Here is a 14615-nt window from a genome sequence, read left to right as displayed (position 1 = left end):
AGGACTGTATCTGCTTAACAGGAAAAAGTGTGAGTGTAAATGGAGAAAATGGCAGCCAGGGGCACGTGAATCGGTGTGCCGGGGGTCGCGTGTCTGTCAAGACTACATGGAATAATGTTGACTGTGCATGCGACAGCGGGACATTTATTCTGTATAGTGACAGTGTCAGTACTGTCAACATAGCAGTCGGCCATGCTGGGAAGGGCAGTGGAGCTTTCTTCGGAGACAGTATGGTGACGGGCCTTGCTTGTACATGTGCTGAGAAGAGGACTGTTGACCGTGCATAAGACAGCGGGACAATTCTCTGGACTGGCAAAGAGGGACAGCTGGCTCCAAGTGATGGAGGCGCAGCTGGGGTTCTGCTACAAGCGAGAAGAGTGGATGCATGTCTGCCAGACTGAACTATCTGGGCCTAATTTTGGATACATCCTTGGCAAGAGTGTTTCTCCATGCGGAGAAAACTCCAGAAGATTCAGTCAATGATTCGGATGTTGCTGTCCGTCAACTGGCTGGGATTGATGGTCGCCTCCTTAGAGGCAGTACCGTTTGCCCAGTCTCATACCCGAATTATCCAAAGAGGAGATTCTTCCCATATGGAATCGGAATCCCGATTCCCTGGACAATCGGATCCGATTGAGTGAGCGGACCAGGGAGGTTCTGGTCTGGTGGCTTCGGTCTCCGATGCTCAGCCAGGGGAAGTAATTTCTTCTGATAAATTCCAGGTTACCGATAAATGTGTTGGAACTGAGAGCGATCAGACTTTCTCTGATTTACTGGACCGAGCAGCTCCAGGGCAGCCCGGTTCGGATCCAATCGGACTATCCCACGGGTCATGACTTATGTCAATCACCAAGGGGCACCAAGAGTGCCCTGGCGGCCATAGAAGTGGCCAACATTCTTATTGGGGGAACAGTTGTTCCAGTTCTCTCCGCGATATTTATCACGGAGGTGGACAGGCAGATTATTTCAGCCGTCAGATTCTGGATCAAGAGGAATAGTCTCTTCATCCAGAGGTATTTCACCAGCTGTCCCTTCATTGGGGCACCCCGGATATGGATCTGTTGGTAGGTTGGCTCAACAGGGCTCGCACCCGCGATCCTCTAGCGGACGCAGCAGACGCGCTGAACGGCCTGTAAAGGCAGTATCAGCTAATATATGTCTTCCCCCCTCTCAAATTTCTGCTGAGATTTCTCCGCAGGATAGAGGTGGAGGGAACTCCAGTTATCCTGGAAATTCCGAGCTGGCCTCGTCAAGCCGGGTACGCCGACTTGGACAGGCTAGTCGCGGACGCTCCTTGGAGACTTCCTCTCAGGGAGGATCTGCGGTCTCAAGGACCGATCTTCCATCGTGCTTTACAGTCGCTGGTTTTAATGGCCTTGGCTATTGAGACCCAGGTACTGAAGGACAGAGGGTTGTCAGCTTCAGTTATTCCTACTCTAATTAAAGCAAGGAAAGCGACTTCCAGCAAAGTCTATTGTCGCACATGGAAGACTTATATTGCGTGGTGTGAATCTTTGGAATTTCCCCCACGTACCTATTCGGTGACCCGAATCTTGGCTTTTCTGCAAAAGGGGGTTGAGCAGAAACTATCCTTGAGCATTATCAAGGGTCAGGTTTCAGCATTAGCAATCTTCTTTCAGAAGCCTTGGGCTACTCATTCCGTGGTGTCCAGGGGGTGCGGCACTTGGCTCCGCCAGTGCACGCGCCCTTACCGCCCTGGGATCTTAATTTGGTGTTTGTCGGTACTTCAGAAACCTCCCTTTTAAAATATCAGGGAGATTCCCTTGCTTACATTATCCCAGAAGGTGGCCTTCTTGGTGGCTATCACTTCTGCACGCAGGGTGTCAGAACTGGCTGCATTATCATGCCATTCCCCATATCTAGTGGTTCATAGGGATAAGGTAGTTCTTCATCCGAAGCCATCCTTTCTTCCTAAGGTGGTTTCAGATTTTCATCTGAATGAAGATATTGTGCTACCTTCCTTGTGTCCTAAGCCCAATCATCCTCAGCAATATGCGTTGCATTCCTTGGATGTGGTTCGGGCAATCAGGGTATACCTGAAGACTACGGAATCGTTCCGTAAGACGGATTCACTTTTTGTGATCACGGATGGCCCCAGAAAGGGGTTGCCTGCATCTGCTGTGGCTATCTCCAAATGGATTAGACAGACGGTGGTACAGGCTTATTCTATTAAGGGTCGGAATCCTCCGTTCCCTGTTAAGGTGGTCCAGGTGGGCAAGGTGGCTACCTGGTCGTCGGTTCATACCTTTACAAAATTTTATAAAGTTGATGTGATGGCATCGGCGGATGCCTCATTTGGCCGCAAGGTTTTGCAGGCCGCAATTTGAGGAGACCGGTGGTCTACCTCGAGGGTTTTTTTCCGTTGGAATTTCAGTTGAGTCTCATCGTGTGATTGATGAGCCTTTAAAACTTCTAGTTGGCACCGGTTGGGCCTTCTAGATTGGATTTTGATTTCCATTTTCCCACCCCTCATTTGTGGCACTGCTTTGGGACGTCCCGAGTTGATATTAATCAAGGAGGACTACGTCTGTCAATGAGCGACAGAGAAAAATGGATTTTTGTAAAATCTTACCGTAAAATCCTTTTCTCTTAAGCTCATTGACAGACGTAGTACCCGCCCCTCTGTTTTTGAGTTGGGTTGGGTTAAATTCTCTAAAACACTGCTTTGTGACATAACTGATTTGCTGTAGCAGGAAGTGAGAGGATATACCCTCTGGGACTGCCCCTAGGGTGTGGCCAGAACGTTTTCTTTCCTGTCTAGTCCTACTCCTGTAGAGGGCAGTATAACCAGAGTTGATATTAATCAAGGAGGACTATGTCTGTCAATGAGCTTAAGAGAAAAGGATTTTACGGTAAGATTTTACAAAAATCAATTTTTTCTCCAGCTGGGAGAGGGAACCAGAAAACCCTTCCCAGATTTTCAAGGATGCAGCGGTGACTGCAGAGGAAGGTTGCTATGGAATACGGGTACGATTACCCCTATGCTCCATGGGAGATTATGCTAGAAATAGAGGAAAGAAGAGAGTCTTGGTGTGATGAAGCCATGTGGGACTTTCTGTTTATCCCTAAGCCTCACAGGAACTCCACCAGAGCCAACCTCTTGGAAAAATTCAAGTCAGTGAAAACTCAGTGGAATTTTGGACGGTCTATCTACTTGGACCGAGTGGAGGTCCGCCGCCCAGACGGATCAGGCCAGGCTTGGTCAGTCCGTGTTCGGGATCATCAAGGGAACCTTGTCAGAATTAGGGATGATCAAACTTTTGAAAAGTTTGGTTCGACCAAAACACCCGAACTTCCCGAAAGTTCGGCCCGGATTTCAGAACCCCATTGAAATCAATGGGACCCGAACTTCTGTAATCAAAAAACACAATTTTGAAGCCCTAAAACCCAATAAATGTCCATAAAAAGTGCCTAGGGTTCTGGGTCATGCCCCAGGGACTATTAATCACACAAAAAAAGTTCTTAAAAATTGTCATTTTTGATAGAGAGCCAATTATTGAAAAAATTATTGAAAAAAAAAAAAGAGATTTCTTTGGATTTAGTGTCTGGGGGGTATAAAAAGTGTACCTGTGAAGTTTCAGCTCTGTAGCATGTCCAGAACCAGAAAAAAAAGTTTGTTTGAATTAGAATTCTTTAAATATATCAACAGCAAAAAAACTAGGACAGAGCATATTGCACACATAATTAACGATGATGGGAGGATGGTTACAGAGGACACTGAAAAAGCAACCGTGTTGAATGCGTTTTTCTCATCAGTATTTACACAGGAATCAAATCACCAGGCCCGGATGGCGTACATCCGAGAGTACTCAAGGAACTCAGTAAGGTTATATCTAGACCACTGTTCCTGATCTTTGCTGACAGTATTAGGACAGGAGATGTACCAGGGGAGTGGAGGAAAGCAAACGTAAATCCGATATTCAAAAAGGGTCAGAGGCATATACCGGGAAATTATAGGCCTGTCAGTATGACATCAATAGTATGTAAACTTCTGGAGGGGATGATAAGGGCCTCAGAAGTAGAGTCAGTCAGGAGGGAGCAGAGGACTGAAGGCAGCTGTAGGGTCAGCAGCGACAGTAGGTCCACAATGTCAATTGGCAGGTCTGTGCGGGAAAATCTCAGACCAAACAGGAATAAACATAACCGCCAATTGCGCTTAACTTCCGTGAAAATAAGAGGGGTATATGCTAATGCCAGGAGCCTAGCTAATAAAATGGATGAGTTGGAAATATTGGTACATGAGGAGGACATAGACCTTGTGGGAATAACAGAGACTTGGTTCGACCGCTCACATGACTGGCTGGCCAATATCCAAGGGTATTCGGTGTACCGGAAGGACAGGGTAGGAAAAAGAGGGGGAGGGGTATGTCTCTATGTCAAGAACAATATAAAGGTGATAGAAAGGAGTGACATTACGGATGGGATGAGCATGGATTTAGAATCTGTGTGGGTTGAACTCCATAGGGAAGGAGAAAAGGGGAAAGTAATTGTGGGGGTTTGCTATAGGCCACCTAACCAAGGGGAGGAGGTAGAGCTGGAATTCTTAGCACTAATGAGTAAAGTGGCAAAATTGGGATCAGTCATCATATTGGGGGACTTCAATTATCCCGACATTGACTGGGACGAGGGGACTACACACTCACAGAAGGCCCTCCTATTCACGGAAACCTTACTGGATAACTACATGTCACAGTTGGTGGATTCTCCGACTAGAGAAAATGCAGTCCTGGATCTATTGATCACTAATGACCCAGACCTAATCTCGCAGGTAGGAGTCCAGGACAACCTGGGCTCTAGCGATCACAGGATGATCACATTTAGTATAAATAACAATATAACAAGGCAAGTGGGGAACATAAGAACCCTAAACTTCAGAAGGGCAAACTTTCCAAAATTGTACTCATTGATGGAAAGGGTAAACTGGGACCAAACCCTGGGATCCCTGACCACAGAGGAAAAATGGGAATGCTTTAGGAACATATTGGGCAAAGGCATCTTGCAGTGCATTCCTATGGGAAATAAATTTAGAAGAGACAAAGCCAAACCTGGCTGGTTAAACCGTAGCGTCAAAAAACTTATTAGGGGAAAAAAATTGGCCTTCAAGAAGTATAAATCAGAGGGCACAGTATCGACTTTCGAGCAATACAAGGAGGCAAATAAGAAAAGTAAACAAGAAATCAAGATGGCTAAAATCAACTTTGAGAGACAAATAGCGGAGGATAGTAAAAAAAACCCAAAGAAATTCTTTAAATATATCAACAGCAAAAAAACTAGAGCAGAGCATATTGCACACATAATTAACAATGATGGGAGGATGGTTACAGAGGACACTGAAAAAGCAACCGTGCTGAATGCTTTTTTCTCGTCAGTCTTTACACAGGAAACGGAGGGGTACACTGACCATGACTGTATGGTTAGTAGTAATACACAGGACTTGCCACTATGGCTAACAGAGGGTGAAATCAGGGAAAGGCTGGATAAACTTAACACAAACAAATCACCAGGCTCGGATGGCGTACATCCGAGAGTACTCAAGGAACTCAGTAAGGTTATATCCAGACCACTGTTCCTGATCTTTGCTGACAGTATTAGGACAGGAGATGTACCAGGGGATTGGAAGAAAGCTAACGTGATTCCGATATTCAAAAAGGGCCAGAGGCATATCCCGGGAAATTATAGGCCTGTCAGTTTGACATCAATAGTATGTAAACTTCTGGAGGGGATGATAAGGGACTATATCGTAGAGTTTGCTAAAGACAACAACATCATCAGCAGTAATCAGCACGGGTTTACAAATGGGCGTTCTTGTCAAACCAATCTATTAACATTCTACGAGGAGGTGAGCTGTGAGCTAGATAGGGGGAGACCAGTGGATGTGGTGTACTTGGATTTCGCTAAGGCGTTTGATACAGTTCCCCACAAGCGCTTAATTTATAAAATAAGGTCTGCAGGTATCGACAGCAGGGTTTGCTCTTGGATACGGAATTGGCTTAAAGGGCGTGTCCAAAGAGTGGTAATAAACAGCGCATACTCAGACTGGTCTGAGGTAGTAAGCGGGGTGCCCCAGGGCTCAGTCCTGGGACCAACCTTGTTCAATTTATTCATAAACAACATTGAGGTCGGGATCAGTAGTTCGATATCAGTTTTTGCAGATGACACAAAATTGGCCAGGGCAATAACTGCACAGCATGAAGCAGATGTCCTACAGAATGACCTGGACAAAATTACAGAGTGGGCAACGACATGGCAAATGAGGTTTAACGTGGAGAAGTGTAAGGTTTTGCACTTGGGGACTAAAAACATAAAAACACAATACACGTTAGGAGGGGAACCCTTTGGGGAATCAAAAATGGAGAAGGATCTGGGAGTCTTGGTTGATGATAGATTAGGCAACAGCATGCAATGTCAAGCGGCAGCTGCCAAAGCCAGCAGAATATTAGCATGCATAAAGAAAGGGATGTATTCCAGAGATAAGACTATAATCCTTCCACTTTATAAAACTCTGGTCCGACCGCATCTGGAGTATTCTGGCCAGTTCTGGTCACCAGTCCTCAGGAGAGATGTGTTGGAGCTGGAGAGAGTCCAGAGAAGGGCAACTAAACTAATTAGGGGATTGGAGGACCTTGACTATGAAGAGCGTCTACAATCGCTCGATTTATTCTCCCTGGAGAAGAGAAGTCTGAGGGGGGACATGATAGCAATTTATAAATATCTTAATGGGGATCCCAGCTTAGAAAAAAAGCTGTTCATTCGAAGGGATTGCATGAGGACTCGAGGGCATACAATGCGATTAGAGGAGAAGCGTTTTAACCTCAGGCAACGTGGGGGGTTCTTTACTGTTAGGGCTACAAGATTGTGGAATTCTCTACCACAAGAGGTGGTTTCTGCGGGTAGTATGGTGGCTTTCAAAAGACTCTTAGACTTACATCTCAAGGATCAGAACATTCAGGGGTTTGTCAGACGATTACAGCCACACACACCTACACAGGTTGAACTGGATGGACTATTGTCTTTATTCAACCTCACCTACTATGTAACTATGTAACTATATCGTAGAGTTTGCTAAAGACAACAGCATCATCAGCAGTAACCAGCACGGGTTTACAAATGGGCGTTCTTGTCAAACCAATCTCTTAACATTCTACGAGGAGGTGAGCTGTGAGCTAGATAGGGGCAGACCAGTGGATGTGGTGTACTTAGATTTCGCTAAGGCGTTTGATACAGTTCCCCATAAGCGCTTAATTTATAAAATAAGGTCTGCAGGTATTGACAGCAGGGTTTGCTCTTGGATACGGAACTGGCTAAAAGGGCGTGTCCAAAGGGTGGTAATAAACAGCGCATACTCAGACTGGTCTGAGGTAGTAAGCGGGGTCCCCCTAGGCTCAGTTCTGGGACCAACCTTGTTCAATTTATTCATAAACAGCATTGAGGACGGGATCAGTAGTTCGTTATCAGTTTTTGCAGATGACATAAAATTGGCCAGGGCAATAACTGCACAGCATGAAGCAGATATCCTACAGAATGACCTTGACAAAATAACGAAGTGGGCAATGGCTTGGCAAATGAGGTTTAACGTGGAGAAGTGTAAGGTTTTGCACTTGGGGACTAGAAACATAAAAGCACAATACACTGTAGGAGGGGAACCCTTGGGGGAATCAAAAATGGAGAAAAATCTGGGAGTCTTGGTTGCTGATAGATTAGGCAATAGCATGCAATGTCAAGCGGCAGCTGCCAAAGCCAGCAGAATATTAGCATGCATAAAGAAAGGGATGTATTCCAGAGATAAGTCTATAATCCTTCCACTTTATAAAACTCTGGTCCGACCGCATCTGGAGTATTCTGTCCAGTTCTGGTCGCCAGTCCTCAGGAGGGATGTGTTGGAGCTGGAGAGAGTCCAGAGAAGGGCAACTAAACTAATTAGGAGATTGGAGGACCTTAATTATGAAGAGCGTCTGCAAACGCTTGATCTATTCTCCCTGGTGAAGATACGCCTGAGGGGGGACATGATACCAATTTTTAAATATCTCAATGGGGATCTCAGCATAGAAAAAAAGCTGTTCAGTTGAAGGGATTGCATGAGGACTCGAGGGCATACAATGCGATTAGAGGAGAAGCGTTTTAACCTCAGGCAACGTGGGAGGTTCTTTACTGTTAGGGCTACAAGATTGTGGAATTCTCTACCACAAGAGGTGGTTTCTGCGGGTAGTATGGTGGCTTTCAAAAGACTCTTAGACGTACATCTCAAGGATCAGAACATTCAGGGCTATGTGAGATGATTACAGCCACACACTCCTACACAGGTTGAACTGGATTGACTATTGTCTTTATTCAACCTCACCTACTATGTAACTATGTAACTATGTAAGAATTGCAGTAGAGCAGGATAGTGGCTTCGCTATTTTTACACCCGGCTTTTTGTTGCAGGCGTTTATAGGGCTTTTTTGTGGATGTGTTTGGAGGCAGGCATGACATCTGGACTTCTGTGTAGGGGTATATATACACACACACACACACATGTATGTATATATACACATACACATATATAGGTGTGAAAGTAGCAGAACCCTATGGCTGCGCTAATTAAATTATTAACAGCCATAGGACTTCGCTCCTTTCACACCTATATGTGTGTATGTGTATAAATACATATAAGTGTGTGTGTATATATACCCCTATACACAAGTTCAGATGTTATGCCTGCCTCCAAAGACACCCAAAAAATGACCAAAAAAAAAAGCCTGCAACAACACACCTGGGCGTTTTTGTAGCAGGCGTTTTTTTGGGCATTTTTTGGGCGTCGTTGGAGGCAGGCATAACATCTGAACTTGTGTATAGGGGTATATATACACACACACATGTATGTATATACGTAGTGTAGACGGTTCCGATGACGTCATTTCTATGATGAAATGCCTCAAGTTGCAACGCACGCTGCCTCGATCTGGTCCCTTACTTTGTCCCCACTTCCGGGTACGGTGCGAGTTCACACGAGCGGACTCAGGATACAGCCGCAAGGCTTACGAGTCTGCTAAAGGTGTACCAGCCACTCTTCCTTTTTTCTTTATTATCCAGTGGATATCTTTTTTTTAAAAAAATACTTGTACTTGGCGTGATGTTTTTTAACAAATAAAGACGTTTGGAACCGTCTACACTAGGAGGAGTCTTCTTCCCTCTATGGCCTGAGCATATATAGGCAAAAGAACCGCGGACCCCCATCTCTCACCAGGAGACCGGAATAACTGTGACCAAAGCTCATGCTGATTCCTGCTGGCGTACGCCACCGGGAATCCACCACATCTGGTAAGTGGGAATTCTTACCACTCTACACCGAAGCGGAGGGTCACAACATTGTTGCACATGTGTATGCATCGGCACCGGCACTTTTAAGAGTCACATGAAAAGACTTTCTGTTATATTGCACAATTGCACTATTTTGTATCAGCACCATTGCAGCACGGACTTTATTCACCATTTATCTATGTATGATTGGTTTGCAGGATAATATTGCTGTTCTTTATCTGCACTTTATATATTTATTTATTTTTTAAAAAAGTTTTTTTTAGGTTGGAATTTTTTAGAGCCATTGGGCTGGTTTTTATTCACTTATCAATTGCACTATCTATCTATTTATTGAGCAATCAATAATAGCACCTTTGCACTTTATACTATCTGAAAGGAATAGGTATATATATGGTGACATCTCACTGTTTATTTATTGCACTTTAAAAATAATTACCTATGGATGGCACACAAAAGTTTATAAGATTTATTTATTGCCACATTAGCACTATACAGCACTTGGGTTATTGATAATTTATTATCACCAATTTTGTTTGCATTATATTTATTGCATAATTTTACGGATTATTCACTAATTGGTTAAGCACAGCTATTATATTTCTTTATATAAGTTTGTCATTTGTTACATTTTCACGTTTATGCTGGAGCTCCCTAAATTTAACACTTTTATTTATTTACATATTTTTTGTTTCTTCATAATATCTATTTCACATTTTTATAAATTCCACTGCGCAGGATTGTTGGTGCTTAACGCCAGTTTATTTCATATTCGTCCTCACAACCTTGTATGGCTTACGCGTTTTGAGGGAGGACCGTCTTCCTCAGAGCCAAAGTTGCCACACGTCTCTTAGAAATGTCCTAGCAGCTAGGAGGGATGGGAAATTTATACCTACAGCAAGCGTAAATAAGAATTCAGCGCTGAACATATAAATGTACAAATGACGGACCAGCAGCTGACACTCAAGGGCAATCCAAAACACCTTTGATATATTTATTTAACAATAGTGCAGCGCAATCCTATATATATCACCAATATGATATTAAAAGCAGATTTTTCCTAAATTGACAGTAAAGTAAAAGTAAAATAGTCTCAAATGCAGAGCCAGATAAATGTGGAGGAGAAAAAGTCCTTTGTTGCAGATGATGGAAATAAGAGCCCAAAACAAACTGGTGAACATTCAATACAGTGTGCCTTCTTAGTACTCAAAAGTTCCCCCCACCAGGCATTCTCTGCCTCTCACCTTAATACAAAGACCCTGCAGGGTCAAACAGCTTATCTCATCAGCTCTCGGGGAACACAGCTTCCAAAGAAATCAGTATGCAAGCAATGCAAAATCTTCTCAGCAAGATGTCAAAACTGTTCTGTATAATGTCTCCAGAACACCTCCCACGATCTGTGTGTGTCGGGCAGGCTCGGCTCGCTCTCGGGCACACAGAGATCACCGGGGAAGGAAGGACAGCCGCCGCTTGGACTGACTCTCTCGGCTAGAAGCAGCTGTGCGCACAGCTTGGCGGACTAAACCAACTGCTTCTGAAGAACAGGGCGGGACAACTCCCCTGTCCCATCCTCACTCCCACTACTAATACAATAATTATTAAAGGATAGGAACACAGTGATAGAATATGAGGAAGACTTCAATATTGCAAGGGCATTATTTAACTTTGCTCAAATTTGCACAGTTTGTTTTTATCTACCTGCATAGGCAGTTTTGTTTTGATAAAGGCGAGTTAACCCTTTAAGGAGCTCCTTAACTCAAGATTGGAGATTGGGACATTAACCAGATGGACAATGGGTACAGTCTTGTTGGACAAATATCTTTCTAATGCTGAACAGTCACACTGTATACGTTCATGCTAACACAAAATGTGTCCACATGTAATGCAAACACATCACATGCCACCAGTTGTCTGCCTATCACTGTAGTGACATGGTGACTCCATGAGATTAATATTTCCAGTTAGTCCCTTGATGGTTGTGGTCCATAAGTGTTTTCCTTGGTCTCCTGTGTCCCATAGACAGGCCAGTTCTTGTGTGTTTCTACTGAAGTTACAAGTATTGGACAACAGTGACCCGTGGCTTATAGGTATATTGACTATGTTGAAGCATAAAATTGAATTATTGTTATATTGTACTGTATGTTTAAATGTGAATAATTCTATCTTCTTCTTGTTTACATCATAAAAGGAACTATAGCTGTTTGTCACATAAAGAGAAAACAGTCATGCTGATTTTATATGCGAGTTGTACAGCCATTAAAAGACATGCTTCTACTTACGGTTGTCTTTTCCAGGCAGTGCAGCAGGTGGTGATGTTGACTTTCTATCAGTGATGCTGATTTTCCAATGTGTGACTCCTCTGTAGTTGAGCCCTAAATAAACAGAGCTTAGCATTAATACATTTAATAACACCACTGTACAAAAAAAGTCTCAGGATAGTTCTGTTCTGTGACTTACACAGCTAAAGGTTAAATTTGAGCTGAATATATACTTGATAATCCATCCACTTAATCCTTTGTAACTGGCTCCCTCCTCTTAATATAACTGTGACAATACCATGCTGCAGTTATTGTCAGAATATGTGCAGAACTACATTGGTGGATATCTATTATCTCATTGTGACACAGCGGTGACATATTACAGTCAATTTGCAAAAATCAGTATAACACTGGGGTGCTAGTTGTTCACACCAATGACATTTTCGTTTTCATGGTAACAGATAGCATCTAATTGTCTGCTAATGAAAACTATATTATTATCCTTTGCTTCACTTTGTTAATGTGGTGTTGTCAGCATTTGATCTTAGAGCTGAATTCTGGGCAGGTTTAAACCACTAATTATTGCAGTCAGGGACATACCGTAGCTACGGATTAGGGGCCTCATAGCAAAATTTGGGTGGAGCCCTCTATTGATCACCCTACGGACATTGAACATAAAGTATGACTAAATCAAGGACAGGCAGCAGGAGAGGTGTCAATAGTCAGTACATTATTAGGGACCAGTGCTATACATAGGGAACTGGGGCATCTGTACAGGGAATTCACTTTTAACATTAATTTTTCAGCTAACCACCCAGTAGTTCTTCAGCTTTTTTTAAACATGGGAGATTAAAAGGAATTATGTATGTATAGTATATTCACCACTCTAGAAAACAAGTTCTGAAAGAGGTGGTGAAGTAGGCAGTACAAAAAAAAAAGTAATATTAACGTCCACTACAATATATTATATTGTGGCATAATTGTTAGTAGGTTAGTAGTCCTGCATACAATTACTTTATAACTCTATTATTATTATTTTTTTTTTTTGTAGAGCTACAAACTTTACTTGCTCCAGTACAGAAGGTCAGATAATGAGTGTAGCTTCACTTTCTACACCCTTTCAAAAGTGCAGGGGGAGGGTGGAGAGACTGCACTTACACTGTGTGAGAGCTGATTGAAGGAAAGAGGCACCCCCACCTCCACATAGGCAGAGAAACGAAGGAACATGCAGAGCTGTGTTCTGAATAGGCAAGCTCAATGCTTATCTCCCTCTAAGCACCCTCCCCGACGCAAATGTTTAGCTCATGCTATCTCATGTGTTGGAGAACTTGTTAGAAGTTACTCATGCTGATAACACAGGAATGATGCACCAGAGAGAAACGACATCCAGAGCCTTGGAGAGAGATAAGTAAACACTACAGATATATGTGCTTAGTTCACATTTCATAAATGGGGTTTACAACCACTTTAAGGCAAGACTTAAGAAAAATGGGCCTGCCAGTACTTGGGTTTGCCTAGGAGTTGTTATGCAACGCTAAAATCCCTGGCCAATCACAACTAAAGAAGGAACAAAGAGAGATTAAAGTGATACTCTTGGTAATGAAGACGTTTGCAATAGAAAATGAAGACAAAAGCCCAGTAAGTGGAGAAATCTAGAATCTGGCTGTCAGGAAGGCACTAGTCATAGTACAGATGAAGCCTAAAGATGTACAGATGTGCAGTTGCCCATTTTTCTGTGCATAACTCTGCGCAGATGCATATGTACATGCGTGAACGCAACTGCGCACGCTGGTTGCTAACATTGGCGCCAATGGGACTATTTAAACTGCAGAAGTTCTATAAGCCAGTGCTGTCTGATATACAGCTATTACCTGTGTTCTTATATCTGTTCCTATGTTGACTTCTGTTATTAACCTGGCTTGCCATGACCTTGCTTGAATGCTACCTGCCCTGACCTTGGCATGTTTTGGATTTTCTCTGCCTTCTGCTCATCTGCATGATTCTCTGTTGCTGATTTCTGCTTGTTTCCTGACTATTCTCTGGCTGCTGTTTATGCCTGTATATGACCATCTGTTGCTGACCTGGCTCATCTGATCTTGCATCCGATTATTAACTCATCCTGCTCTGCATGCTACCTGGTCCCTGCTGGTCCCTCACCTGCTGAGTGCCGCCAGTGTCTTCCGCACCTGGCACCTGCAGCTGCCTGTTAAGCACATGCCGTCTGCAGTCTGCCCAATACGGGGTCTGCTGTCTCTGCTGCCATCCGCTGTTCGAGCGATCTGATCCATCTCTGGCGATGCACCTGCTACCTACTGCTGCGGCTCTTTGACATCTTATAGGCACTCATACCTCGCCAAGCCCTTGCGACCACTGTCGCAACATCAGCGGTCTCAGAGCCAGGGCTGTATAAGAGGCCTCCCTTTCACACATCAGGGTCTGCCACAAGGTACGTGACACTGGCAGAGGTCAGAGCTGGAAGCAGTCAGAAGCATAATCGAGGCACAGGCAGAGGTGAGGGCAGGTGGCAGACAGTAATCACAATCCAAGGACAGGTAGCAGACAGTAAGTAAGCATAATCCAGTATCCAGTGACAGACAGAGGTCAGGGTAGGTAGGAAACAGTAAGTGTAAGCCAGGGATAGGCAAAGGCAGGGCAGGTTGCAAACAGTAATTGTAATTTAGGGATAAGCTAACTAGGCTCAATCCAAGTATCAGAGTGCTACACCACAGTAGCTAGACCTATCACAAGCCCATAGCTGCCTATTTACCTCCATTACATGACAAATTGATGGGACTAGTAGTTCACACAAGAAATAAAATATTATTTAGGTACTTACGTCTATTGAGGGACACAGAAAGTAGGAATTCTTAAACAGTTGAGTTTAAGATTCCAATCTACCTCCATGAGCAGAATCTTCTCCTGATAAGTGAGAAGTAGAAATCCTAGTACAAGAGTTATATGGGGCTGACATTACTTTTTAGTTTAATAATTTCCCAACTCCTGCGGGTGGCAGTGTAACCTAAATGTTTAAGAATTTTT

General features: G+C 43.7%; 1 protein-coding gene across 3 annotated transcripts in view; it reads right to left on the bottom strand.

Moving 5' to 3' along the window:
- The window catches only part of KCND3 (potassium voltage-gated channel subfamily D member 3), a 752547-nt gene that overhangs the window by 42087 nt on the left and 695845 nt on the right, over positions 1-14615 (bottom strand). For all 3 annotated transcript variants that reach the window (XM_082248475.1, XM_082248473.1, XM_082248474.1), the window contains exon 6: positions 11598-11690. In XM_082248475.1, the coding sequence (XP_082104601.1) occupies positions 11598-11690 (93 nt within the window). The remainder of the gene's footprint in view (positions 1-11597; positions 11691-14615) is intronic.

This window comes from Pelophylax lessonae, assembly GCF_965119305.1.
Source record: "Pelophylax lessonae genome assembly, chromosome: 2".
In the NCBI taxonomy this organism is placed as follows: domain Eukaryota; kingdom Metazoa; phylum Chordata; class Amphibia; order Anura; family Ranidae; genus Pelophylax; species Pelophylax lessonae.
Note: the sequence above shows the minus strand (reverse complement) of the source record. Positions and strands in the feature narration are given on the sequence as shown.